At 44.5% G+C, this 25,336-nt stretch overlaps 1 protein-coding gene across 1 annotated transcript in view; it reads right to left on the bottom strand.

Moving 5' to 3' along the window:
- Positions 1–25,336, bottom strand: part of ETS1 (ETS proto-oncogene 1, transcription factor) — a 72,069-nt gene that overhangs the window by 26,786 nt on the left and 19,947 nt on the right. The window contains exons 2-3 of the mRNA XM_081333778.1: positions 4,355–4,474; positions 3,507–3,707 (exon numbers count right to left, since the gene is read on the bottom strand). Coding sequence (XP_081189904.1) covers positions 3,507–3,707; positions 4,355–4,474 — 321 coding nt within the window. The remainder of the gene's footprint in view (positions 1–3,506; positions 3,708–4,354; positions 4,475–25,336) is intronic.

Here is a 25,336-nt window from a genome sequence, read left to right as displayed (position 1 = left end):
TTGACTACAAAGCTGGTGACCTCTCTAAGAACTATAACCTGGCTTATTCCCTTCCCTGTGTTTATCTATCTGTGGTTTGGCAGATGTGTCCAGGAGGAGGTAGGTTTCCTGGTGGGTCAAAACTAGTCAGTGAATATGGGACCATAGGACTGAAAGATGACTATGAAGAAGGAAGGACTTCCTTTAACCTTAGCACCTTCATGACAATTTACCCAACAGTCATGCTTTATACCTGGGGTATCCAACCTTGGCAACTTTAAGCCTGGCTGACTGGGGAATTCTGGGAGTCCACAAGTCTTAAAGTTGCCAAGGTTGGACACCTCTGCTTTAGACAATCTTCATCTCAGTAGTCATACAGAATAGATATCAGATGCATATGATAACTTCCCCTTTCTAGTTTTGCAAATAGAAGTAGAAAGTGAAAACTGTTTTTCAACCTCTTTCAGCCACTGTATATAACTAGCTATTTGGAAGGTACCTAACAAATGCTCAATTTTCTGGATCTCAGTAAATGGACTTTGCATACAACAGACCAAGTTCCATTACAATTTAGGTAAGGACACATTTACACAAATCCTTTAACTTGCATTATTTCCCTAATGTCGTTATGCAAAATTTGGTTAGTTGCAGATAATGCATTGCCACAGTGATGCACTGTTCAATTTCTCAGATTACACGGAATAATCAACGTGGTCTTCCTCCAAATAATCCATTAAAACAAGGTTTCACTCCATGTTTCCAGATCTTTATTTAGCAAAAGGATTCCTTGTTTTCTAGAACTCAGTCTTAATCAACTTTTGCCAATATCTCCAGCTTAAAAACAATTGGCTAATTTGAGTGCTGTTTTCATATTATTTCCTAGACTGTTGTTCAATTCTAAGGAGATGCCACCCCCCACTAACTCCCATGCAAATAAATAAAAACAGGTATCAAAGCCACAACACGCATTGCCTAGTATTTAGCAATAGCAATTGCAATTAAACTTATATATTGCTTCATAGTGCTTTACCACCCTCTCTAAGCAGTTTACAAAGTCAGCATCTTGCCCCCAACAAGTTTGCTCAGCACAACAAAACATGTGCAAACTGAAATCTCTATGCTCTGCATGCATCTTGTTCTGTTATTCAACTCTCTCTCATACTGTGTGGTCGCCACACTGTAAAAAAAGATGTTGAGACTCTGGAAAGAGTGCAGAGAAGAGCAACAAAGTTGATCAGGGGACTGGGGGCTAAAACATACAAAGAAAGGTTGCTGGAATTGGATATTTAATGAAGAGAAGGACGAGGGGGGACATGATAGCAGTCTTCCAATATCTCAGGGGCTGCCCCAAAGAAGAGGGAATCGAGCTATTCTCCAAAGCACCTGAAGGCAGGACAGGAAGCGACAGATGGAAACTAATCAAGGAGAGAAGCAACCTAGAAGTAAGGAGAAATTTCCTGACAGTGAGAACAACTGATCAGTGGAACGATTTGCCTCCAGAAGTGGTGAATGCTCCAACACTGGAAGTTTTTAAGAAGAAACTGGACAGCCATTTGTCTGGAATGGTATAGGGCAGACATGTCAAACACAAGGCCCGGGGGCCAGATCTGGCCTGCAAAGTGGTTTCATGTGGCCCACGAAGCCATCCTGGAAACAGTGAGGGAACGGCCCCCACTGCCTTGGCCCTGGCCCAGAGACCCTCCTCCTGCCAGAGACCCTCAGATCTGTCCCACTCCTGCCCAGGCCCCCATAGGCACCCTTGATGAGAATGATGTAGAGCTGGCCACGCCCACCCATTAGGCCACACCCACTCTAGCCACACACACCCAGTAGGCCACACCCACCCTGGCCATACCCACCTGGCCCCTTGAGGGCAACCGCAATGCTGATGCGGCCCTCAATGAAATTGAGTTTGACACCCCTGGTATAGGGTTTCCTGCCTGAGCAGGGGGTTGGACTAGAAGACCTCCAAGGTCCCTTCCAACTCTGTTATTCTGTATTCATTGAAACCTGTTGGGCATGAAAAGGGAACAGAAAAGAGCTGCACCTTTGTTCCACCAACGAAGGAGAAGAGAAGCTATCCATCTTTTACATCCAAGCATGTTTACTTTCAGAAAGCCACAAAAGGTGGAAACATCCCCTACCTTTTTAGTGGATTTCATGGAATAGACGAAACTGTCCCAACCCACTGTTTCCTCCCAAAATGGAATAATAAGCACCTGCCTCTACCTATTACAGAAGCCTCCAAAATGGTTTGCAAACATCTTAGTGGTACCCTCTATTTACAAATGGTTTCACCTTATTATTCAAGACTGAATGCCACTCTGTTACTTTTTAAAGCTTATCCAGGATAGTCCAGGAATAGCTGATGCTTTCCCATTATTTTTGGAAAAAGGAGGTGCCAGAAACACAGCTTTGCCCTTATAAACTGTGTGCAGTTTATAAAGGCCTTTCTATGAACTTGGTTCACTGGCATATTTTCCACACAGGCTCCCAAGGAGAATAAGATTTGGCAGGTATTTGGCAAGGAACTGGATGCTGGTAAACTGTATGCATACTGGAAAATCCCACCCATTAAAGCACAGCACAGACACACTTCCTATCCGTGGCTATAGAGCTGTTCTCTTTGTTTGTACAGTGACTCCTCTTTTTAATAGCTTAAGCACACTGATGGAAAAGCTACTAAAAAGATTTTGTGCAGGAATACTCAGCTACAGATAGGAGAAAGGTATAATTTAACCACAGAACTTGGGTCTGAAATGTGTAAACTAAGTTAGCAATCTGATAAGCCCCTGTGGCACTGTGCAGTCTTGCAGAGTTGAACTCGCATCCTAGTCCAGCATTTCTCAACCTCAGGAACTTTAAGATGAGTGGATGTCAAATTCCAAAATCCCCCACCCTCCCCGCAGCCAACATGGGGATGCCCTAGGGAGGGGATGAGAGATATCTCTTTGGGATTCGACGGCTAGAATCCATAGATTCTGTGTTAAATCAACTCATAATGTAGATTGTGGTTGTCCAACTTTTTGGCTTGCCTGGGCTGCATTGAACGAAGAGGAATTGTCTTGGGCCACATATAAAATATATAATATAGTTAATGTATATAAGTAATAAAAATATAGAAAACTAAAGAATGTTATCTCATAGGCCACATTACTAGCTGTCCAGGGCCACATGTGGTCCATGAGTTGCAAGTTGGACACATCTTATGTAAACAGTTCCTAAACAAATACAATCTCTCTTAAGGCAATTTCCTATGTTCCCCAAAATAGATAAAGATAATACTACCATTAACAATATATGGGTAAGGGCAAGCTGCTTTGTAACTAAACTTTTCCAAAAATATTCAGTAGAAGATGCGGTATATTTATATCTCTGAGAAACAACTAAACCTGATCAAGTGAGGCAGAACCAGGAAGATTGATTCTGCAGCGGGATATTCAGGAACTCTCACAAACTTGTGCAGTCTTCCAATACAGTCCTGATCAAGGCAACCAAGGTCGTTATTGGTGGTCGTCATATATTACCTTTCTGCAACATCTCCAGATGTTCCCAAAGAATGTCTCCTACAAAGTCTGGTGCTAATTCAAGGAAGCAGTCCTTCCCTAGAGCACACAGGGCAGCTCCATTCATGCAGAACTTCTGGAAATCCACATCCTTCAGACTGAACTCATTCATGGCCCACATAATCCAGTCCCGTACATGAGTTTCTGTCCATTGGTGAGGATCTGCATGAGGAAACCACAGATAAAAAGAGGTAGTGGGTGGGTGGCATTTTGTATGCAGTTTACAGCATTCTATTGGGGAAGGCTGCAAGACCTCTGCTAGACTGAATTATTGGCCCTTGTATCTCTCTCAGCAAAAAAATCATACTGAATTCTCTCCACTGTTGATAATCCAGTGAGAAGTAAGCTTTTTCCAATATGCCGGCAGAATTGCCAGAGACCTCTTCTGGTTTGGTAAATAAATAAGAGATCTCCAGCAGTTTTTATCTAAGCTGGCTAGCAGCTAGATATTATTCAGAAGTTCTTTGGATGATCAGATATTGGAAACCATCACCAGGACATATTAATTGCAATTTTGCCCAGTCTACAGGTAGCCCTTGACTTATGACTGGTTGATTCTCAACTGTTTGAAGTTTGACCTCTGAGGAACTCTATGCCCTGGGAGCTACCACATATCCATAAATGATACAACTTCTACCCTTATGTTCCAAATGCTATACAGTGTTCAAATTGCTTTCTATATACTAAATGAAAACAGAATTACATAGAAGGGGCTCTAGAATACATTCCACCAACCCATTCAACTAGCACCTGTTTTGAAACCACACAATCTTGTAGCAGGTTTGCACAAGTCAGCCCTTGTGACTTACCTTTGGGTATTCCCAGTCGTTGCTGCTCTTTTGTGAAACCACTGAACGTGGCTTTTAATGCCTGAGACATCATTTCTTTGCTGCTTGGAGTTAACAAAGGCACATCTGCACATTCCATATCTAAAAGACAGAGATGAGAAACAGGAACATCAGTGGATACAAGTTATATGAATGGTGGAAGGATCAGGGAACGGAAGTCATAGCACCGACTTCAATAGGCCCAACATCTTTTTCCTGGCTAGAACACTACTCAATGGGCAAATCTAAGTTGACTAGAAGATAATATTCCACGAACAGCCAATGGAAGTGGACTGTATGAGGCCATTTTTGAGTTGCTGCTGTTTGGTTTTGATTTTGTAAAGATATATAGAATTGAAGAGTAGGCATTAAGTCTCCTTTGGTCAAGTGCCAAAATCAAGAAAGACATGTTGAGATTCTTTATGTTGAGTTTTCTTTAGGGTCTCTTACCTATAGACAGAAATCTTGCCAAACTAAAACAGTCCATTTGCACAATAAAAGATATACTCTGGGAGTTACGATAATTATGATAAGGCAAACTACACTTATCTCAGTAAGCTGACCCAAAATGTGTATGGCTACACATTTTCATGGCCATGAAATCCTCATTTAAAGTAAGGGGGTTAGGGTGAGGACGGAGAGCGTCACGTAGATAGGAAGATTTCTTTTCTATCCATGTTTGTGATATTTTGTTTGATAGTCTACTAAGATACACAGTTTTGCTTGTTATCTTTCTGCAGACCTCACGAAGACTGTTTTTGGTGGGATAGTTAGGAGCAAATGCCAATGGGAACTATAGCCAAGCTATTGGAGAATGAGCAACAGATTCCAAACACTGTTTAAAAATGTCATTGGGATATTTAGAGGATTTTATTAGCAAAGCTCTGGAGAAATAAACACACTCTGCCATCCATCTTCTGCTCAAAGATAACACCAAGAGAAAGTGTCCTGCACACTCTCCCCCCCCTACTTTTAAGCAGCTTGTTGGGTTTTAATGATGGGCTTAGCATGCTTGGTGGGTAAGAAAAACGACCACCCACCAAAAAGCTGAATCACCTTTGCAGCCTGGTCAGAGGGCAGCTGGGTTGCTCTTTGGCTATGGGAGAGTGACTCAGGCACAGCTTGGAAAGATGGGAGAAGCCAATCCTGAGACTTGTTTGGCTGTTGACCAACTTCAAATGCAAAAAGAAGCACATGTGCACAGCAGACCTTGAGAAACACACCAGGAAATAGGCCCGCAGGGCAACGCGCTTCACATGCCCTTAAACCAGGGGTTCCCAACCGGGGGTGCGAGACAATATTCCAGAGGGCACGAAAACTTGGGTTTTCAAAATGATAGTGTATATGCATAATTCGTTGCCATTATTTTGAACTTTTGTTCAAAGCATTCTAGGGCTGCTACCTGAGCTACAGTTATTTGCCACTACTGCAAACTGACAAATAATATTTGATGAATTTGGCTGGGTTAACATGAGATACACAAGCATAAATGCTGTGGTTCATGCATACTACTAAACAAGAAGCCATAGTTTACAAACCACCAATGGTTGGTTTTACATAAAATGGCCTGCTTCGTACATTGTGCTAAGCCGTGATATTTAATTTGTTCAATACTGCAAAATTTGTTTGCTGCACACAGTTATGGTGTAACTTCCCAACTGGCTGGGTTTACACTTGATGCTACATTATGGCTTAACTGGGGTTTTGTGAATAAACCATAATTGACTGAGTTTACATAAATCTAAACCATCCAAACCACATTTTGGCTTAGCATAGTATTTGGACCAGGGATAAAAAAAGTATGCTATTATACTACAAAGATCGTTGAATATCTATACTGCGAATTCAATATAAAATTTCAGACTTCCTAATTATTCCTACATCTCTTTCCTTGATATCTCTTATAAAGTTTATGGTTCAGTGTGACATGTCTCACATAAAAAAAATGGCTACATGTTTTCCTGAAATAATTTTGTTAAATATTTTGCTAGCATTTATAAACAAGTTCTCGCTGCTAAGAGTTTCTCTTTACTTTCAGGGTCTTAATTACGCTCTTCTCAAATGTTTTCTCCAAATTTATTTCAGCTCAAGTGCTAGGAAGCATTTTTTTATATTTCCTTTGCCCAACTAGCATCTATTAAAAGAAATAAAATCATTCTTGCCAAATGTTGTTCCCAGATTTAATTTCTAAAACGAGATCTGCCTTTTTGAACATCAATCAATCAATTAAGATGAGAATTTGCAAACCAAGTAGAAGTAAGGGTAAAGGTAAAGGTTCCCCCACACATGCGTGCTAGTCGTTTCTGACTCTAGGGGCCGGTGCTCATCTCCGTTTCAAAGCCGAAGAGCCAGCGCTTGTCCGATGACGTCTCCGTGGTCATGTGGCCCGCATGACTAGACGCCAAAGGCGCACGGAACGCTGTTACCTTCCCACCGTAGTGGTCCCTATTTTTCTACTTGCATTTTTACGTGCTTTCGAACTGCTAGGCTGGCAGAAGCTGGGACGAGTAACAGGCGCTCACTCTGCTATGCAGCACTCGGGATTTGACCCGCCAAACTGCCGACCTTCTGATCGACAAGCTCAGCGTCCTAACCCACTGAGCCACTGCGTCCCTAGAAGTAAGGGTAGGTGACTTCAACCCTATGTTTAATTACAATTACTTCCAAGTAAACATGTCTTGGATTCAGTTGCATAATCGGTTCTTCACGTCAACATATAACAGCACACAATGCCTTATAGCATAAACTCAACTATGCTGACTCAGAAATAAACTTTATTTCAATGGAATTTACTTCTAAATATATTTTGGATTGCAGCTGTAAAGAGACAGGTCTGATGTCTTGCTTTAAACTCAGGCGGATAGATGGATAAATGATAGATAGATAGATAGATAGATAGATAGATAGATAGATAGATAGATAGATAGATAGATAGATAGATAGATAGATAGATGGATGGATGGATGGATGGATGGATGGATGGATGGATGGATGGATGGATGGATGGATGGATGGATGGACGGACGGACGGACGGACAGACAGACAGACAGATAGATAAGATAGATAGATAGACAGAGAGAGAGAGACACAGACAGACAGACAGACAGACAGACAGACAGACAGACAAACTGGCCCACCTTGTTTTTATAAATATGTCAAGGTGGCGAACATATCCAACATACCTTTTGTTTCCCCCACAACAATGATTCTACAAGGTTGTGACTGGCCCCCAAATTCACCCAACCGGCCTTCATGCCTAAAGCAGGACTAGAAGTCACATTCTCCTGGTTGCCTGTTGCCTTCACCACTAGACCAAACTAGACAGACAAACAAACAGACAGGCAGAGAGACAATAATGATAGATAGATAGATAGATAGATAGATAGATAGATAGATAGATAGATAGATAGATAGATAGATAGATAGATAGATAGATAGATAGATAGATAGATAGATAGATATAAATGGAAGTAATGTTCATTTAAAATTGATACTTGTTTTGTTCAGGATGACAAGAGCTTGTAGGATCCAGTCCTGATCCAAGTTCAGTAACACATGAATTGCTCTCTCTTTAGCAAGATTCCAGCACCAGGTCTCCCTAAACAGATACTACTCCAACCCAGCATGCAGTCCAAACAGCTCAAGTTTCACTCATGATCAACAAAACACAGCTAGCAGTATAATGTGTGGGTTGTTGTTGTTGTTTTTTTGCAATATGGAGAACAAGCACAAATAACCCCACAGGTGTTGATTTCAAAAGAGAAAAGTAAGGCTTGCTTAACTGAGGAAACACAGCTAACTGTTTCCAGGCTACATTTTACAGAATTACCAGAGTTTAATATACATTTAGTACAGGCTGATATTATACAGCAGACATCAAATGTCACCTTAAATAATTAACATAATAATCAAATAGTTCTCTCCTTACATGAAATCATGCTTTGAATAAAATAAAAATGGTTGGATTAACATAATGCATAACATGCTAAGCTGGGCATCAAGGTATATACCAATTAGTGTCCTAAGATATAGCTTATTCAGCTATGTTAGTAAGTCATCACACAATATATTAAACCCAAACCAAATATACCTTACAGTTAAGGTATGAGCGCATATTCAATGGATCAGAGTCATCTTTTGAAGGCCATAAACCCCAAAAGCTCTCAAAGATTTATTTTCTCAAACAGAACATTGCTTTTCTTTTCTTTCTTTTTTTTGTCAACTTAATATGCTTATGTGTAAGAATTTCATGCTAGGTACCTTGAACGAGGCAGGGACCCCGCTGTTCTCCATATTGTAGTTTGGCAAGTTCAAAAATCGCTCAAGGCTAACTTCCAACATGGTTTATGACTGAGCATTCCTCATGTGTGTTCCATTTTCACTATGATTGCTGAGTTGCCGTTCACTTGTGGAGGACCATATTTTCATCACCACTACTTTACAACAGCATCCAAACCCAAATCATGGCAATTTAAGTAGCATTTAAAGCTCATTTATACATGTGACAGTAATAAGTGGAGACATTCCTCTCCATCTTGCTTTATATAAACTTCAAGTCCCGAGTCCCAGTTGTTCCTCATGAAAAATCCCTTCTGCTATAGAGGAAGCTCTATAGTACCTTACACAGTAGCTAGGCCAAAATTGATGTCTGGCTAGGGCTGGTCACAACAGAAGTTGGCTGACCTGGGCAGCTCTTCCTGTCTGAAGATCTGATGGATAACCACTAAGGTCAGGGATCAAGCTCTCTATTGACTTCAAGAGAAGCAAAAAGTCACTCTTACCAACACTTCACTCCCTGTAGCCATATCTACTAACTCTTAAGCCATCAGAAAAAGACACCTGATAGCATGGAAGACTAAAGCAAAGAACTCTGTGGCTAGATTCACATATCAGGTTAAGCCATAAAATGGTTTGCTTGGTTTGGGCTTTCCATGTTGTATGAACCCATCAACTGTGCTTCGTAACTCATGAGTTATTAATATTATAGGGATGGCTGAAGTTCCCACATCTGAAAATGACTAAGGTTGGGAAACACTGTCCTAGAGAGAAGTTAAGTTAGCTTAGATCAGTTGCACATGAGACTAGCCAACAATGCATTTGATCGTAAAGACTGGCATGCTGGCAGGGGAATTCTGGGAGTCCCAGAAGTCCACAAGTCTTAAGAGTTGGCAAGGTTGAACGCTCCTGACCTCGAGGGGCCCCCATCATCTGTATCCTTCCATGAGGGAGATGGGCTGATTCAAAATGAGAGAGAGGGAGGGAGGGAGGGAGACGGAGATGGAAAGGGGGAGAGAGAGAGGGAGAGAGGGAGACAAAGAGGGAGACAGAGAGAAAGAGGGAGAGGGAGATGGAAAGGGGGAGATGGAGAGAAGAGGAGAGAGAGAGGGGGGAGAGAGAGAGGGAGACAAAGAGGGAGGGAGATGAGAAGAGGGAGAGGAGAGAGAGAGGGAGGGAGAGAGTGGGAGGGAGATGAAAAGAGGGAGAGAGAGAGGGAGGGAGGGAGATGAAAAGAGAGAGAGAAAGGGAGGGGGAGATGGAGAGGACAGAGAGGCAGAGAGAGAGGGGAGGGAGGGAGACACGGGAGAGAGGGAGGGAGGGATATTGCCTCACCTCACCTTAGAAAAATATTGTCCAGGTGAAAAATATCCATGTTAAGATCTGTGAGGGGGGGGTTAGGGGTGAAGATGGTAAGGAGGGAGAAAATACATTTGAGCAGATGAACCTAGCTGAGCCCCCCACACACACACACACAATTCCATTTATTTAGGCAGGATTCACTGAAATTTGTCTGCACTTTTGAACTGTTTTCACAAAGGCCTGACTCTCACTCCCACGCAGGAAACAAGAGCCAATATGAGCCTGTTTCAATTAGGGCTCTCTCAGCATTCACACAGTTAGGAGAGGGAGGTGGGAGTAAGGGAGGCGAAGGAGCATCCAGATGTTCATTTAAAAAAAAGAAAAGAAATGGGTACATTTATATAGACACCCCACAGAATATCAAGGATTGCCTTTACACCGTTTAAATGTCCCCCGTTGAAGCTTGCTAACTTTCCCTACTAGATCCACTTCTGTGCACCTTGGGTGGTAACTTAAATACACACAACAGAAGACTTTTTTCTGCCACCATGTGCAGCATTCATAGAATCATAATCGCATGGTTGGAAGGGATCTCAGAGGACCTCTAATCCAACCCTCTGCCCAAGGCAGGAGTCATTATTCCTTCCCAGACAAATATTTGCCCAATCTTTTCTTGCAAACCTCCAGTGATGGAGCCTATAACTAATTGTGCCCAACAATTGAAACAAATAGATCTGGAAGGGACCTTGGTGGTCTTCCAATCCAGGCCCCTGCTCAAGCAGGAGGTCCTATACCATCTCAGTCAGATGATTGTCCAGTCTCTTTTTAAAAACTTCCAGCGATGGAGTGCCCATGATTTTGGGTGGCAAGCTGTTCCACTGGTTGATTGTCCTCACTTCTCCTTAATTCCAGATTGCTTCTCTCTTTGATCAGTTTCTAACCAATGTTTCTCGTCCTTCCCTCTGGTGCTTTGGAGAATAATTTGACCCTCTCTTCCTTGTGGCAGCCCCTCAGATACTGGAATACTGCTATCATGTCTCCCCTATTTCTTCTTTTCTTGAGACTAGCCAAACCCAAATTCTGCAGCCGTTCTTCGTACGTTTTGGTCTCCAGGCCTTTGATTATCTTAGTTGCTCTTCTCTGAATTTGGGTTACTCAAAATACAAACCACCCCTATTGTTTCAACCAAGTGTTATTTTCTTTATGAACCTGTATTTCCACTGTATTTCATTCAGTGTTCAAAACAATCCTGTGGTTAAGCTGAAAAGGAGAAGGGTTATCTAAAGCTATTCACAAGTAGCTTCACTGTAGCACATTGGGTTGTCTAAGCTATTGCTTCTATCAGCAAGGTGTGATAAATAATCCACAAGTGTCTGGGTTTGCATAGTACACCAGGCATACATCCTGGTTTAACAAACCACACTGGCTGGTTCTCCACAAAATGCTAAATCAGAACCAAGCGCTTTATGGCTTAATGTAAGATCTAATAACTGACAGTTGTACTACTAACTCCCATGAATGTCCTCGTACATTTGGTGTTCCTATTGTATCCACAATGTTCTTCTAAAAATATGAGTATTTCATGCATTTAGAAATCCATCAATATGGAAAACAGCAAAGAGCAGGTCATTTTTCACCTGGGCTGCATAGGGGAACTTTGGGGTTGAATTCACGTTTTTGCTCCAGAGCTACAAAAAACATTATTATTTAGCAACAGCAAATCAAGTGATTAATCTGGACAATATTTCACTTTCCAATTCCATGGTGTTTAGAAGCAAGTTGATTATAGCTAACTTCCATAAGGATTACTGTTCAGTAATTTAATTTCAACTAATCTGATTTGAAGATTTAGTGTCAATGGGCAACTAACTCAACAGAAGTATTGTCAAGCCTGCATGTTCCTGTTAGCATCTTTCACCTGGGTGTCAACTGAACAAAATTAAACCAATACCTTATTATCAATATGATACAACACTGTGGGGAAAATATACAGAAGGATAGTATTACTCATGATTAAACATTTCGCTATAACCATGACCATATAACAAGAAAAATAGGGGGGGGGAACCAGGCAATAACATTTCTTCAATTTTGAAATGCTTATTCTCTATACATAGGGTTTTAAAAAAAAGAATAGCATCTCTGAAGATTGGATGAATAATGTTCACATAAACATCTTTAGGAGCTCCAAATTAATCTATTAAGATCCAAAGCAGTTTGCATGTAAAATATATCTTTGATCTCTTCTAACAGAAGGCTGTCCTTCTACCATTGTTTGCAGCTGGCAAATGATCCAGCCTTCCCTTCCCTTAAGCAATGCGCGATTTAGTGTGGGATGTGAAAGGATATAGCTTGCTTCACTTACAAAGCCTAAACCATGATTGAAAGCCACACTGGCTGGCTTTATATGTCCAAAGTCAAAACCGAATAAATCATATGATGGTTTATTTGTCAGTGTAAACCAGGCTTTTTGCTTGATTCAGTAAGCCAGGGGTAACCCCTGTCTGGTAACCCTTAGCATCATGTGCAAACCATAACCGTGGGAAGAAGGATCAGTGCTAAATGCCTGTGATTCTTCTTAGCACTAACACAGTCAATGGCATTTGCCAAACTTACTTAAAGCCGTCGCTACACTTTCAAGCTGTTCTAAGGATGGGCAGGTTTTCTTGAAATTCCTGGTACTTGCGTATCATTCTTGGTATAAACTTCAAACTTCCTCCGTCTCCTTTCTCCACCGCCACCCAACTTCCCATAAGATAACTTGCTCTAATCCTCACTCTAAACTTTGCCAAAGAGCTATAATCCTTCCCCAAAGAATAAACTGAAACGGAAGAAGGAATGATCAGCTAAACTTCTAACAGATTCCAAGGGCAGACTGAAAGGAGGATAAATGTAAATAAGACTCAAGGAAGAAATAGGATACATTAGGCACCAAACAATCCTTTTAGAAGACAAGGTTTTTGAACTGTAGGGCGAATATTGCCCCTCAGCAAAACCCCAGAAGTGGTTTAACTTCCATGATTCCTTAAAAAAAAAACGGGCTGAATTGTTTCACTGGGGAACTAGAAAAACCACTGCAGGAATGGTCTCCCAGATGGTTAGACTAACAGGAACGTCACAGCAGCTTGGGAACTGAAGGTCTCTCCAACTTGTGCTGTGGTAGCCAGAAATCACCCAAAGGGTTTAAACTCTGCCAGAACACCAGATCATCTGGCGTCAGGTCACTTGATGGTTACAGAGAAATAGAAGAGGCCAAGCATCACATGTCTGAAGGAGACAGATAGAAAGAAAGACCAGGTTCTTAATTACTTATCAAGAAGCCAGCAGTGCAAAACTGGCATTGACGTATTGTAGATTTGTTCCTAATTCTTAAATTAGAATACTGTCAGAATACAGACATATTCCCAATGCTGAAACATTCCCTTGCATATTCTTATTAACAGTAGAATGGGAGGATTTGACAAGGAAAATAGAGGTATTGGGTAAATAAATCGTGCAAGCAAACTTGGGTTTTCTTCTTTTTCCCCTTCCAATTCATATTTCAGTTCAACGAGCCGTGCTGAGTGTCAGACTAAGCCAGAGACAAAATTACAAAGTAGGTGAGGATAATCATACCGTTTGACCCAGTCAAATGTTTTACACTAATCGGAATTTCTCTCCCATACCAATAGAGAGGAGTAGTTATTATTATTATTATTATTATTATTATTATTATTATTATTATTATTATTATTATTATACCGCCCTTCTCCCGAAGGACTCAGGGCGGTGTACAGGGCAATAAATACAAAAACAGGATACAAAAGTTAAAAACGATTAAATAAATGCCCAAGGTTAAAACAATAATTAAGACGTATTAAAACCCCAACCCTAACCCATCAGACCAGGTCAGATTGCTCAAATAGATACGTTCACATATGTTAAGTTATAATGTCATGTGTTTGATTTTAGATTCAAAACAATATGTCAGCCCTGAGCATCATTTTATTTAAAATGCCTCCAGGTACCACATAGCTCCTTGGATATCCTTACAAAGTTAAAAATCCACCAGCTACAGTATATAAAGGATTAAATGAAAAGGAGAAGAGGATGGTTAAGGTTAGAGAGAATGACAAGGAAGAACTTCACCCAGTTTGTGGTTCATGAGTGTGACACACTCCGCAACAACCTTCCAGGGAATAGGAAAGCTCTTCCCATTGCATTCATTTTATGAGAAGTGCCTACCACCTGCTCTCAAAATTCCTGATGGCGTCCAAACCCTTTACTGACTAACAAGAGAAGGGACTGAAGTCTATACTGGACCTACCCATTCTTAAATGAAGTCCTTGCTCCTCTTGCTGTAAAATTCTCACGTCATTCATTCATCCATCCTAAGAGGAAATTCCTAGCTCTGGTTTGACTGGAAGCCAAGATCTTCCCATCTCTCTTTCCTCCCTTATTTAAGTGACTGGCCTTAAGCAACGTCCACTCCTGCCCCTTGCCAGACACATGGGAACCACATGGCTTTCTTATGCTTAGGACAAGATGACATGGATCACAGGCATTCTTTGGCCTGGACAGGCAGCAGTTACCCACCCAGAGAAAGAATCCAGTGGTCACCATTATCAGGTCTTCCCTGTCTACAAGCCAGGAGAATGTGACCATGACCACAATAAAAGTAGGCAGTGCCAGGAAGGCGCATTCACATTTAACACCAGGATATTTGCTTACACATCTATGCAAGCAACTGCATTTATTCCAATACAGTAACGGAAAGAATCTCAGCAGAAACGAGAAAAGGGAAGGAATCGGGTAAAGAAAATTCTTCTACGGCTAGGTGGACTTTTAAGCCAGTTTCATAACTGCGGTTGCCACTCCTTCACAACAGCTCTCTGAGATCACTTCAAGCGAGATAAATTGATTGTTCCAAGTTACTGGAAAAGTTTCTTAACAGAGTGGGAACCTAAATCTGAGTTGCTCCAACTTTAATTTAAAAACACCCACAGCAAGGAAGATTTAAGCCCAGAAATGTCAGAAGCTGATCCCCATTTGAAAATGGGCTGTCAACAGTCAAGCATTTCTTGTTTGCTTACCTGGAGCTTTTGATTCAGTTTAAGGCAAATCATCCCGGCTGATCTGGATGATCAATGCTTGACTGGAATTCTGAAATACATAGTCCCTAAGGACTTGGAAAGCACCAGGTTGGGCAAAGCCCTTCTACAGACTATGTGATTCATTACTTCCAAGACCGTAGGGGAGGAGCTGGCACTTGTTTCTCTCCTGGCAAGTGAGTTAAAAGAAAAAATGGGTATGCAAGGATTGAGAAAGTGAAAATGCAACTAAATTTAAAACAAAAAGGAGGGAGGGAAAGGAACATGGAGAAAGCAAGGAGCATAGGAAGGTAAGAAGGAAAGGTGAAAACTACCTAAACAGACTAAGGAAATAGAGTTAAGATTAGGTGGGAGAGAGAGAGAGAGAGAAAGAATGGATCAATATATGGATCAAAATGGAAAGAGATAAGAGAGAATTGATGGCTAGACAGAATGGATGGATGGATGGATGGATGGATGAAATGAGAGAGGGGGGAGAGAGGGATGGATGGATGGATGGACGGACGGACAGATTACTTTCCAGGTAGGCACCATGGCCCAAATTCTTTGGATGTTGCATTACTTCTTCAGGAGAAACAATTTTTCAAACCAGGTCAGGTGCTGTTTTGCTTGAGTTGCCTAGGCTATTCCCAGACCATTGCTCCATTAGCACTGCCAGGAATGCCGAGGAGAACCTTATGCTTGTTCTACTTTGGGGGATAGCTATCTCTCAGCAGCGTTCAAACAAGCAAGGAGGTCACTACAGAGCGGGTTGTGAGCAATCCCACATGTTTTGGGACACAGTGTGAGAAGAAGACGGGTTTCTCTTTCCTTCTCCTCTGCGCCCCCCCCCCTCTTCAAAGCACAGAAGAGGGGAAAGAAAACAAACCTTAACTCCCCAGCCCTGCCAATGTGTATCGCTAGTCTTTGGGTCACTGGTTCCACAGTTTGAAAAGTCTGCCAAACAGGGAAAAGTCTAGGCTAGAAGTTCTCACAGCAGCCTCGGCTGGCTCCAGTTCCCCCAGCGGTTGAGAAACTAAGAATCTCGTAAAGAGCTCTGACGAAAGCAGACACATGGCGAGAAGGAGAGGGGGGTGGGGGGGGGTCTTCATGACCGCAAGGAAAATCTCTCTTTTGAGAACAGACATTATTTTTTCCTTCCCAGAGATGTCATGAGACCTTCTCTCCTCCTTAGAATTTCCTCCGCCTGGCTCCTGCTGGCTGATGCAAATGGATTCAAGAGGCCAGCGGGCCCAGCCCTACAGATGAGTAAGTAAACTGACATGGGGAGTGGAGCTGGAGTAGGAACAGGGGGGTGGAGGGGGGGAAGGAGGAGATGAAAGGCAGGCGGAGAGGGCCTTCCACTGAGTCCTGCTTGCCTGGCGCATGCAGTCAGAGCAGAAGAAGGCTTGACCAAAAAAAAAAAAAAAAAACGTGGGCTGAGTCAGCCGGTTAGTAAACACTGCATTTGCAGTTACACCTGTGCAAAAGGAGATGGGATGGCTCCCGCCAACACTTAATTGAAAAGGTGGAGAGTGATGCTTTGAAGTAAGCGGGCAACCAACTCCAGAAAGGAATTTCAAGGAAAGCAGGGGGGAAAAATGACACAGGCATTTTTTTTTTTTTAAAAGGGGGGGCTTGGCCAGGATCGTAGCATTGCTGACCAAGTCAGGACAGCACCTGCAAATTCTGCATGAAATGAATCTATTAAGAAAGCTTACATTCTACAGCTTTTCCATGCTGTTTAAGCTGGTGCTCCAATGTACGTTTATCCTACTGAGTTCAGACTGGCACCCACATCCCTACCATTATGCTTATGACAAAGAGTGGGAGGGAAAAGCTTCTGAACAGCCGTTAAGCCTAATACGGTGGCTTTATTGATTATTGATTTGATTTTTATCCCGGCTTTTTTTAAACTTTCATCAGTAACTCAAGGCGGTGAATATACATATTGTACTCTTTCCCTCTCCTATTTCCCCACAACAACAATCCTATGAGGTGGGTTGGGCTAAAAGAGAGTGACTGGCCCAAACTTTCATGCTGAGGGGGGGGACTAGAACGCACAGTCTCCTATTGATTGGCCAGTTTTTGTGCCTAAATCAGGATTAGAACTCACAATCTTCTCGTTTCCTGGACAGCACCTTCACCACTATAACAAACTGGCTTTTCATTCTCTCGACTTTAATCTGTTTCCTACATAAGGTTCACAGATTGCAAGCCACCCAATCCTTGGCTTGAATTTAAGTAATCACACATTTGTGTGTGTATGTATGTATGGTATGTATGTTTGTATGTATGTACAGATTTATATGACTGCCCAACTCACATATGCTAACTTTGGGCCAACATTAAAAAGTCAACAATATAAAACCTTAGAAATTGCACGCGCGTGTGCGCACACACGCACACACACACACACACACACTGAGGCAATAACAAAAACAAACAAACCACTTGATCAGCTTTGATTTAACCTGGTGTCTCCAGGTCCACTGACAAAACCATGTCTTTAGGATTTTCCAGAAAAATAGCCAACTTATTTCTGGGAGAATGATGTTTCAAAGAGAGGGAGCCACTGCAGAGAAGGCCCTTTTTCTAGGTCCCATCAAGTATATTTCTTTAATAGATGGGTTCTAAAACATAACCTGCCTTCCCACTCAAAAGAGACAGGTAGATGTAACTGGGGAGAAGCAGTCAATAGCTTAGTACTTATTTATTCATTCGTTTGTTCGTTCCTTTACTTATTCATCGAATATGTTTAGCCATCCATCTCACACACAAAAAAAGCAATTCTGGGCAGCGTGCTACAATAAAACAACAGATATAAAAACAAGAGATATAAAACTCCACATTAAAAGATAAACTTGGAAACAAATTTGAACACAGCCAACCAGGGCTTAATTAATAATGTATGGCTTTGTGCAATTTGTGTATTCAATCCTGTAATTTAGTTTTCCCCATCCTAAGGGAGGGTTCTCCAACTTGGTACAGGCTGCAACTGCTAGACTTCCCACCTAGGAGAGGAATTCTGTAGATTCAATTCATCTTGAGAGAACTGGACCATGTAAGCGCCTGCTGAGACCAGATTTTCCCACCAAACGGCTATGATGGTGGCTTATTCCCAGGATTTCTTTGTCTGAAACAACAACCTACCCGCCAATATTTCAACCTCCGACTTGTTTATATGATGGATGGATGAATCAGTGCCTGGAATGGATAGAGAAGAAAGCTATGCAGAACTTTAGCACAATGAGGGGATCTTATTCCGGTTCAACATTTAAAAGATCATGGAAACAATAGCAGGTGTCTTTGTGTGTACAGTTAAACGTCCAAAATATAAGTATGTACTAACTGACTAATGAGGCTGAAATATCAAGAAGCGACAAGGGAAATTTGCTCATTCAACATTTGCAAATTACTTTTGCCTGCAAAGGGAACTTATAAAAGGAAAGGGAATCAGGGCTCAGTCTTAAAGATCTTGTTTTGCATGAAAACACTCCCAAATTTGATTAAATTCTAAACGTGTTGAAACTTTTAAATTCCGCAACTTATGTGTACTAGGTGTACACACAAACTACTCTGTAAAGGATAATCAGTTACGATTACTCTGTAAATGAGCCATCATGTTGGGTGATTTACAGCAGGGGTCCCCAACCCCCAGTCCGTGGACCGGTACCAGGTATGCCAGCAACCAGTCTGCACAAACAAGCAAAGCCCCATCCGTGGGATGCAGGCAGCACACAAAACCACACTCCGGTCCGTGGGAAAAACTCTCTCCACGGAACCAGCCCCTGGTGCCCAAAAGGTTGGCGACCTCTGATTTATAGTGCACACTAAGTCAAAAGAAAATAGAGCCTCACTGTGATTTAATACAGTGTATGAAATCAGCCAGTGTGTTGCAAAAGTTTTTAGCCTGGTTTCTACTCCCTGAAAAATATAAGTTGTATTATATTATCAGACTAGAGCCCAAATGAAGACAGCCTTTTCTTCTTCCCAGTGGTCAACTAAATACCTTCGGGGTGGCCACAAATGGTACAGTAGTTGGTGTATGCCACCCCTGTTTGGAGACAATATGAAATCTTCAAGGCCAGTGGCTCTTAATACATCTGGCATCCATGGATTTATCCAATCCCTTTCAAAGCCAGCCAAGTTAGTGGCCATCCCCGTGCTTTGCGGTCACGGATTCTACAAGTGATTTTGTACTGTATAAATAACTAATTTCTAAACCTCTTTCTAATCAGTTTCACTGGATAGCCAGGGGCCCTAATGCTTTGAGAACAGCCAGAAACAACTCTCTCTGTTCATTTTCTCCCTGCTATTCATGGTTTTATTTTCCTTTATGATGACTCCCGTTGGCTCCCCCCCCCCTTTTTTCCCCCCAAGATAAGGTATTCCAAACATTTTAGCTTATATAATTTCAATAGGGAAACACAATAAGATTTGTACAAGAACATTACTATTTTGGCATTTTGATTTTCAATCTCATTCCTAGCATGGAATTTGCCTTTTTTCAAAATCTGCTGCACATTAAGTTACACCTTAATTGACCTACCGTATATACTTGAGTATAAGCCGAATTTTTCAGCCCACTTTTTGGGCTGAAAAATTCCACTTCGGCTTATACTCCAGTCAACAAAAAAACTTACCGAGGACTTGTGCGCGGCCGAGGCTTTGGTGCTTCCGGGATCGCCCGCACCTCTCCCAAGCCACCGCCGTCCGAGACCTGCCGAAGTTTGGGGAGGTTTGGGGAGGTGCGCGCGCACCTCCCCAAACTCCGCGCCTTGCCTGCCTGCTTCTTTCCGCAGCGGAAAGAAGCAGGCAGGCAGGGCGCGGAGGAACGGAGACTTGCCGACGTTTGGGGAGGTTTGGGCGCCTCCCCAAACCTCGGCAGGTCTCCGTTCCTCCGCGCAGACCTGCCGACGTTTGGGGAGGTTTGGGCGCCTCCCCAAACCTCCCCAAACCTCGGCAGGTCTCCGTTCCTCCTGCCGACCTTTGGGGAGGTTTGGGCGCCTCCCCAAACCTCCCCAAACCTCGGCAGGTCTCCGTTCCTCCTGCCGACCTTTGGGGAGGTTTGGGCGCCTCCCCAAACCTCCCCAAACCTCGGCAGGTCTCCGTTCCTCCTGCCGACCTTTGGGGAGGTTTGGGCGCCTCCCCAAACCTCGGCAGGTCTCCGTTCCTCCGCGCAGACCTGCCGACGTTTGGGAAGGTTTGGGCGCCTCCCCAAACCTCCCCAGGTCTCCGTTCCTGTTTGGGGAGGTTTGGGCGCCTCCCCAAACCTCCCCAAACCTCGGCAGGTCTCCGTTCTTCCTGCCGACCTTTGGGGAGGTTTGGGCGCCTCCCCAAACCTCCCCAAACCTCGGCAGGTCTCCGTTCCTGTTTGGGGAGGTTTGGGCGCCTCCCCAAACCTCCCCAAACCTCGGCAGGTCTCCGTTCCTCCGCGCAGACCTGCCGACCTTTGGGGAGGTTTGGGCGCCTCCCCAAACGTCCCCAAACCTCGGCAGGTCTCCGTTCCTGTTTGGGGAGGTTTGGGCGCCTCCCCAAACCTCCCCAAACCTCGGCATGTCTCCGTTCCTCTGCGCAGACCTGCCGACCTTTGGGGAGGTTTGGGCGCCTCCCCAAACGTCCCCAAACCTCGGCAGGTCTCCGTTCCTCCGCGCAGACCTGCCGACCTTTGGGGAGGTTTGGGCGCCTCCCCAAACGTCCCCAAACCTCGGCAGGTCTCCGTTCCTGTTTGGGGAGGTTTGGGCGCCTCCCCAAACCTCCCCAAACCTCGGCAGGTCTCCGTTCCTCCGCGCAGACCTGCCGACCTTTGGGGAGGTTTGGGCGCCTCCCCAAACGTCCCCAAACCTCGGCAGGTCTCCGTTCCTGTTTGGGGAGGTTTGGGCGCCTCCCCAAACGTCCCCAAACCTCGGCAGGTCTCCGTTCCTCCGCGCAGACCTGCCGACCTTTGGGGAGGTTTGGGCGCCTCCCCAAACGTCCCCAAACCTCGGCAGGTCTCCGTTCCTGTTTGGGGAGGTTTGGGCGCCTCCCCAAACCTCCCCAAACCTCGGCAGGTCTCCGTTCCTCCGCGCAGACCTGCCGACCTTTGGGGAGGTTTGGGCGCCTCCCCAAACGTCCCCAAACCTCGGCAGGTCTCCGTTCCTGTTTGGGGAGGTTTGGGCGCCTCCCCAAACCTCCCCAAACCTCGGCAGGTCTCCGTTCCTCCGCGCAGACCTGCCGACCTTTGGGGAGGTTTGGGCGCCTCCCCAAACGTCCCCAAACCTCGGCAGGTCTCCGTTCCTGTTTGGGGAGGTTTGGGCGCCTCCCCAAACCTCCCCAAACCTCGGCAGGTCTCCGTTCCTCCGCGCAGACCTGCCGACGTTTGGGGAGGTTTGGGCGCCTCCCCAAACCTCCCCAAACCTCGGCAGGTCTCCGTTCCTGTTTGGGGAGGTTTGGGCGCCTCCCCAAACCTCCCCAAACCTCGGCAGGTCTCCGTTCCTCCGCGCAGACCTGCCGACCTTTGGGGAGGTTTGGGCGCCTCCCCAAACCTCCCCAAACCTCGGCAGGTCTCCGTTCTTCCTGCCGACCTTTGGGGAGGTTTGGGCGCCTCCCCAAACCTCCCCAAACGTCGGCAGGTCTGCACGGAGGAACGGAGACCTGCCGAGGTTTGGGGAGGTTTGGGGAGGCGCCCAAACCTCCCCAAACAGGAACGGAGACCTGGGGAGGTTTGGGGAGGCGCCCAAACCTCCCCAAAGGTCGGCAGGTCTGCGCGGAGGAACGGAGACCTGCAGAGGTTTGGGGAGGTTTGGGGAGGCGCCCAAACCTCCCCAAAGGTCGGCAGGAGGAACGGAGACCTGCCGAGGTTTGGGGAGGTTTGGGGAGGCGCCCAAACCTCCCCAAAGGTCGGCAGGAGGAACGGAGACCTGCCGAGGTTTGGGGAGGCGCCCAAACCTCCCCAAAGGTCGGCAGGAGGAACGGAGACCTGCCGAGGTTTGGGGAGGTTTGGGGAGGCGCCCAAACCTCCCCAAAGGTCGGCAGGAGGAACGGAGACCTGCCGAGGTTTGGGGAGGTTTGGGGAGGCGCCCAAACCTCCCCAAAGGTCGGCAGGTCTGCGCGGAGGAACGGAGACCTGCAGAGGTTTGGGGAGGTTTGGGGAGGCGCCCAAACCTCCCCAAAGGTCGGCAGGAGGAACGGAGACCTGCCGAGGTTTGGGGAGGTTTGGGGAGGCGCCCAAACCTCCCCAAAGGTCGGCAGGAGGAACGGAGACCTGCCGAGGTTTGGGGAGGCGCCCAAACCTCCCCAAAGGTCGGCAGGTCTGCGCGGAGGAACGGAGACCTGCCGAGGTTTGGGGAGGTTTGGGGAGGCGCCCAAACCTCCCCAAAGGTCGGCAGGAGGAACGGAGACCTGCCGAGGTTTGGGGAGGCGCCCAAACCTCCCCAAAGGTCGGCAGGAGGAACGGAGACCTGCCGACGTTTGGGGAGGTTTGGGGAGGCGCCCAAACCTCCCCAAAGGTCGGCAGGAGGAACGGAGACCTGCCGACGAGCCTTGGCCACACAGGGTATTCCTGTGTATTCAGGCTTGCAAAATGGCGGATCGAGCCTCTGCTGGCGGCAGAGGCTTGCAGAACGGTGGATCGGCTTATACTCGAGTCAATAACTTTTTCCAGTTTTTGGGGGTGAAATTGGGGGTCTCGGCTTATACTCGAGTCGGCTTATACTCAAGTATATACGGTACCCACTTTATCTTTTTTTTTTAGTTAGTTAATGACTGCTCAGCCCTGATCATTTGATTGACAATTGTCCCAATTTAGAAATCTTTACGGAGCTTCCAGAAATAAGGGTTCCTTGGTGCTCTCTGAGCTTGCAGAGATTTCATTACACAAATTAGGTAACATCGTCAGTGCTAACGATGTTACCTAGTTTGGCTAATGACATGTCTGCAAAAAAACAACCAAGCTCAGAGAGTACAAAGAAACCCTCATTTCAGCCCTGAGCTAAGAATGTTGTTGTTGTTGTTGTTAGTTGCGAAGTCGTGTCCGACCCATCGCGACCCTATGGACAACGTTCCTCCAGGCCTTCCTGTCCTCTACCATCTTCTGGAGTCCATCTAAGCTCACGCCTCCTGCTTCAGTGACCTCCATCCAGCCACCTCATTCTCTGTCGTCCCCTTCTTCTCTTGCCCTCAACCTTTCCCAGCATTAGGCTCTTCTCCAGTGAGTCCTTCCTTCTCATTAGGTGGCCAAAGTCTTTGAGTTTCAACTTCAGGATCTGGCCTTCCAAAGAGCAGTCAGGGTTGATCTCCTCTAGGACTGACCGGTTTGATCGCCTTGCAGTCCAAGGGACTCGCAGGAGTCTTCTCCAGCACCGTAGTTCAAAGGCCTCAATTCTTTGGCGCTCAGCCTTTCTTATGGTCCAACTTTCACAGCCATACATTGCAACTGGGAAGAGCATAGCCTTGACTATACGCACTTTTGTTGACAGGGTGATGTCTCTGCTTTTTAGTGTGCTGTCTAGATTTGCCATGGCTTTCCTCCCAAGGAGCAAGCATCTTTTAATTTCTTGGCTACAGTCCCCATCTGCAGTGAGCTAAGAATATTCTCCTTTATTGGCTTTTAGAAATATTTTGGGTATTTATCATCTTGGATAACTTTGAATCATCTGTAAACTCAGCCAGTTTATGGTCTGTTTATACCAACTTCCTAACGAGGAAGTTTCAGAGCATTCACCCCAACCCAGATCCCACTTCTTAGTCTCCCACCTCCCTTGTTAAAAAAAAATCCCCATTAATTTTGATCCATACTTTCTGCTTCTTAATTCATAAAATCATGATAAGGAACTTTGTCAAAGGCTCTTTGAAAATCCAAGTAAACAACATGGAGAGTGTGATTTCCACCCATGACACTCCCAAATAAAAGAAACCTCTTTAAAGGGCTGGTGAGGCAACATTCACCTTTTGCCATGCTAATTTTGCTCCAGGAAGGTTTATTACTGTAGTCTCTTAAATTCTTTTGCTTATTGGGATTCCTTATCTTTCTGGATCTAATCCACAGTACTATCTCTAAGAAAAGATGAAGCTGCAGCCTTTAAGAGCCATGTTCCATAATCTTCAGCAACAGTCTTTAGCTGTGAGATTATGCGAAGAATATCTATGCAGATTCTCAGTCATCCAGGTCATGGTTGTCCCAAAGGTGCTTTTTTCAAAAGGCAACTGGACTTTCTTTTTCTTCAGTTCTGAAGAGGTTTCTTGGGTGAGAAGCAAAATATCTTCAAGGAGAAACAAAGGAAGTTCAGCTGCCTTTTGAAAAAGCATCTTTGAGACATGATGGGGAGAACTAAAGAGCAAGACCAGTTTAGAGAAAATTACAGTAGGATAAGAATGCTCAGAAAAAGGCTGAAGGGATCTTAGAGGTCCCTCCAATCCCCTACCAAGACAGGAGTCCTGGCTGAGGAATTCTGGGAGTTGAAGTCCACAAGTCATAAAAGGGCCAGGTTTGAAGACCCCTGCCCTATACCATCTCAGACAAATGGTTGTCTGAACTTTTTTTGAAAACCTCCTCTTGAAAACCTATAGCACGTCCACAACTCTGGGAAACCAGCTCAGTTGATCAATCAGACTTGCTACAAAATTTACAATATTAGCAAAGATCTTGGCTTTTCCTATACACAAACGCCTTCACCAGTGGCCATGCTGGACTGGAGTGAATATTCTAGAATATCACCAAATCTGCAATAACTGATCTTCCCTTTCTGAGCATGGAGACGATAGCGGAGTCGATCTCAGCATTTTGTGCTGCACAGTAGACATAAAACAACAACAACAACAAGTTTTTCAGATATAAAAATGAAACAGAAATGAAGAGTGTGAGAGACAGAAAATGCGTGTTCTCCCAAAGCATAATTCGATATTCAAATAAAGGACCATGATAAGCTTCAAAGACTGGATTCTATTTTTATCACCAGAACTGAAGAAGCTATGGGGGGGGGGGGGAAACATAAAAGGTTTCTTGATTTTCCCTCCGTTTCCAGCTTGGATTCTGACTGTGTCTTCATGTGAGCCAAGTATTTTAATTACTACTATTATTAGTTATCTGACAGCCTTACTCCATCCATCTTAGTAGCTGTAGACATAATTTGCCCTTCTCTTTGTCCTCACAATAAGCCTATAGGATAGGCTAGTCAGAAATAAGGACCTCTCTATCCCTTGAAGTTTGCAAATTGGCTCAGATCTCATTCGTATTATCAGTCAAGGCTGGGTCATTGTCTGAACGCTAGAGCAATTCAATTTTCTGAATTCATTTGGGGGAAAGTAGTCTTGTACACATGGGACGCAGTGGCTCAG

This window comes from Vipera berus (genome assembly GCF_964194415.1).
Source record: "Vipera berus genome assembly, chromosome: 8".
Classification (NCBI taxonomy): domain Eukaryota; kingdom Metazoa; phylum Chordata; class Lepidosauria; order Squamata; family Viperidae; genus Vipera; species Vipera berus.
The sequence above is the reverse complement of the archived record's forward strand: the minus strand, read 5'-3'. Positions and strand labels throughout refer to the sequence as shown.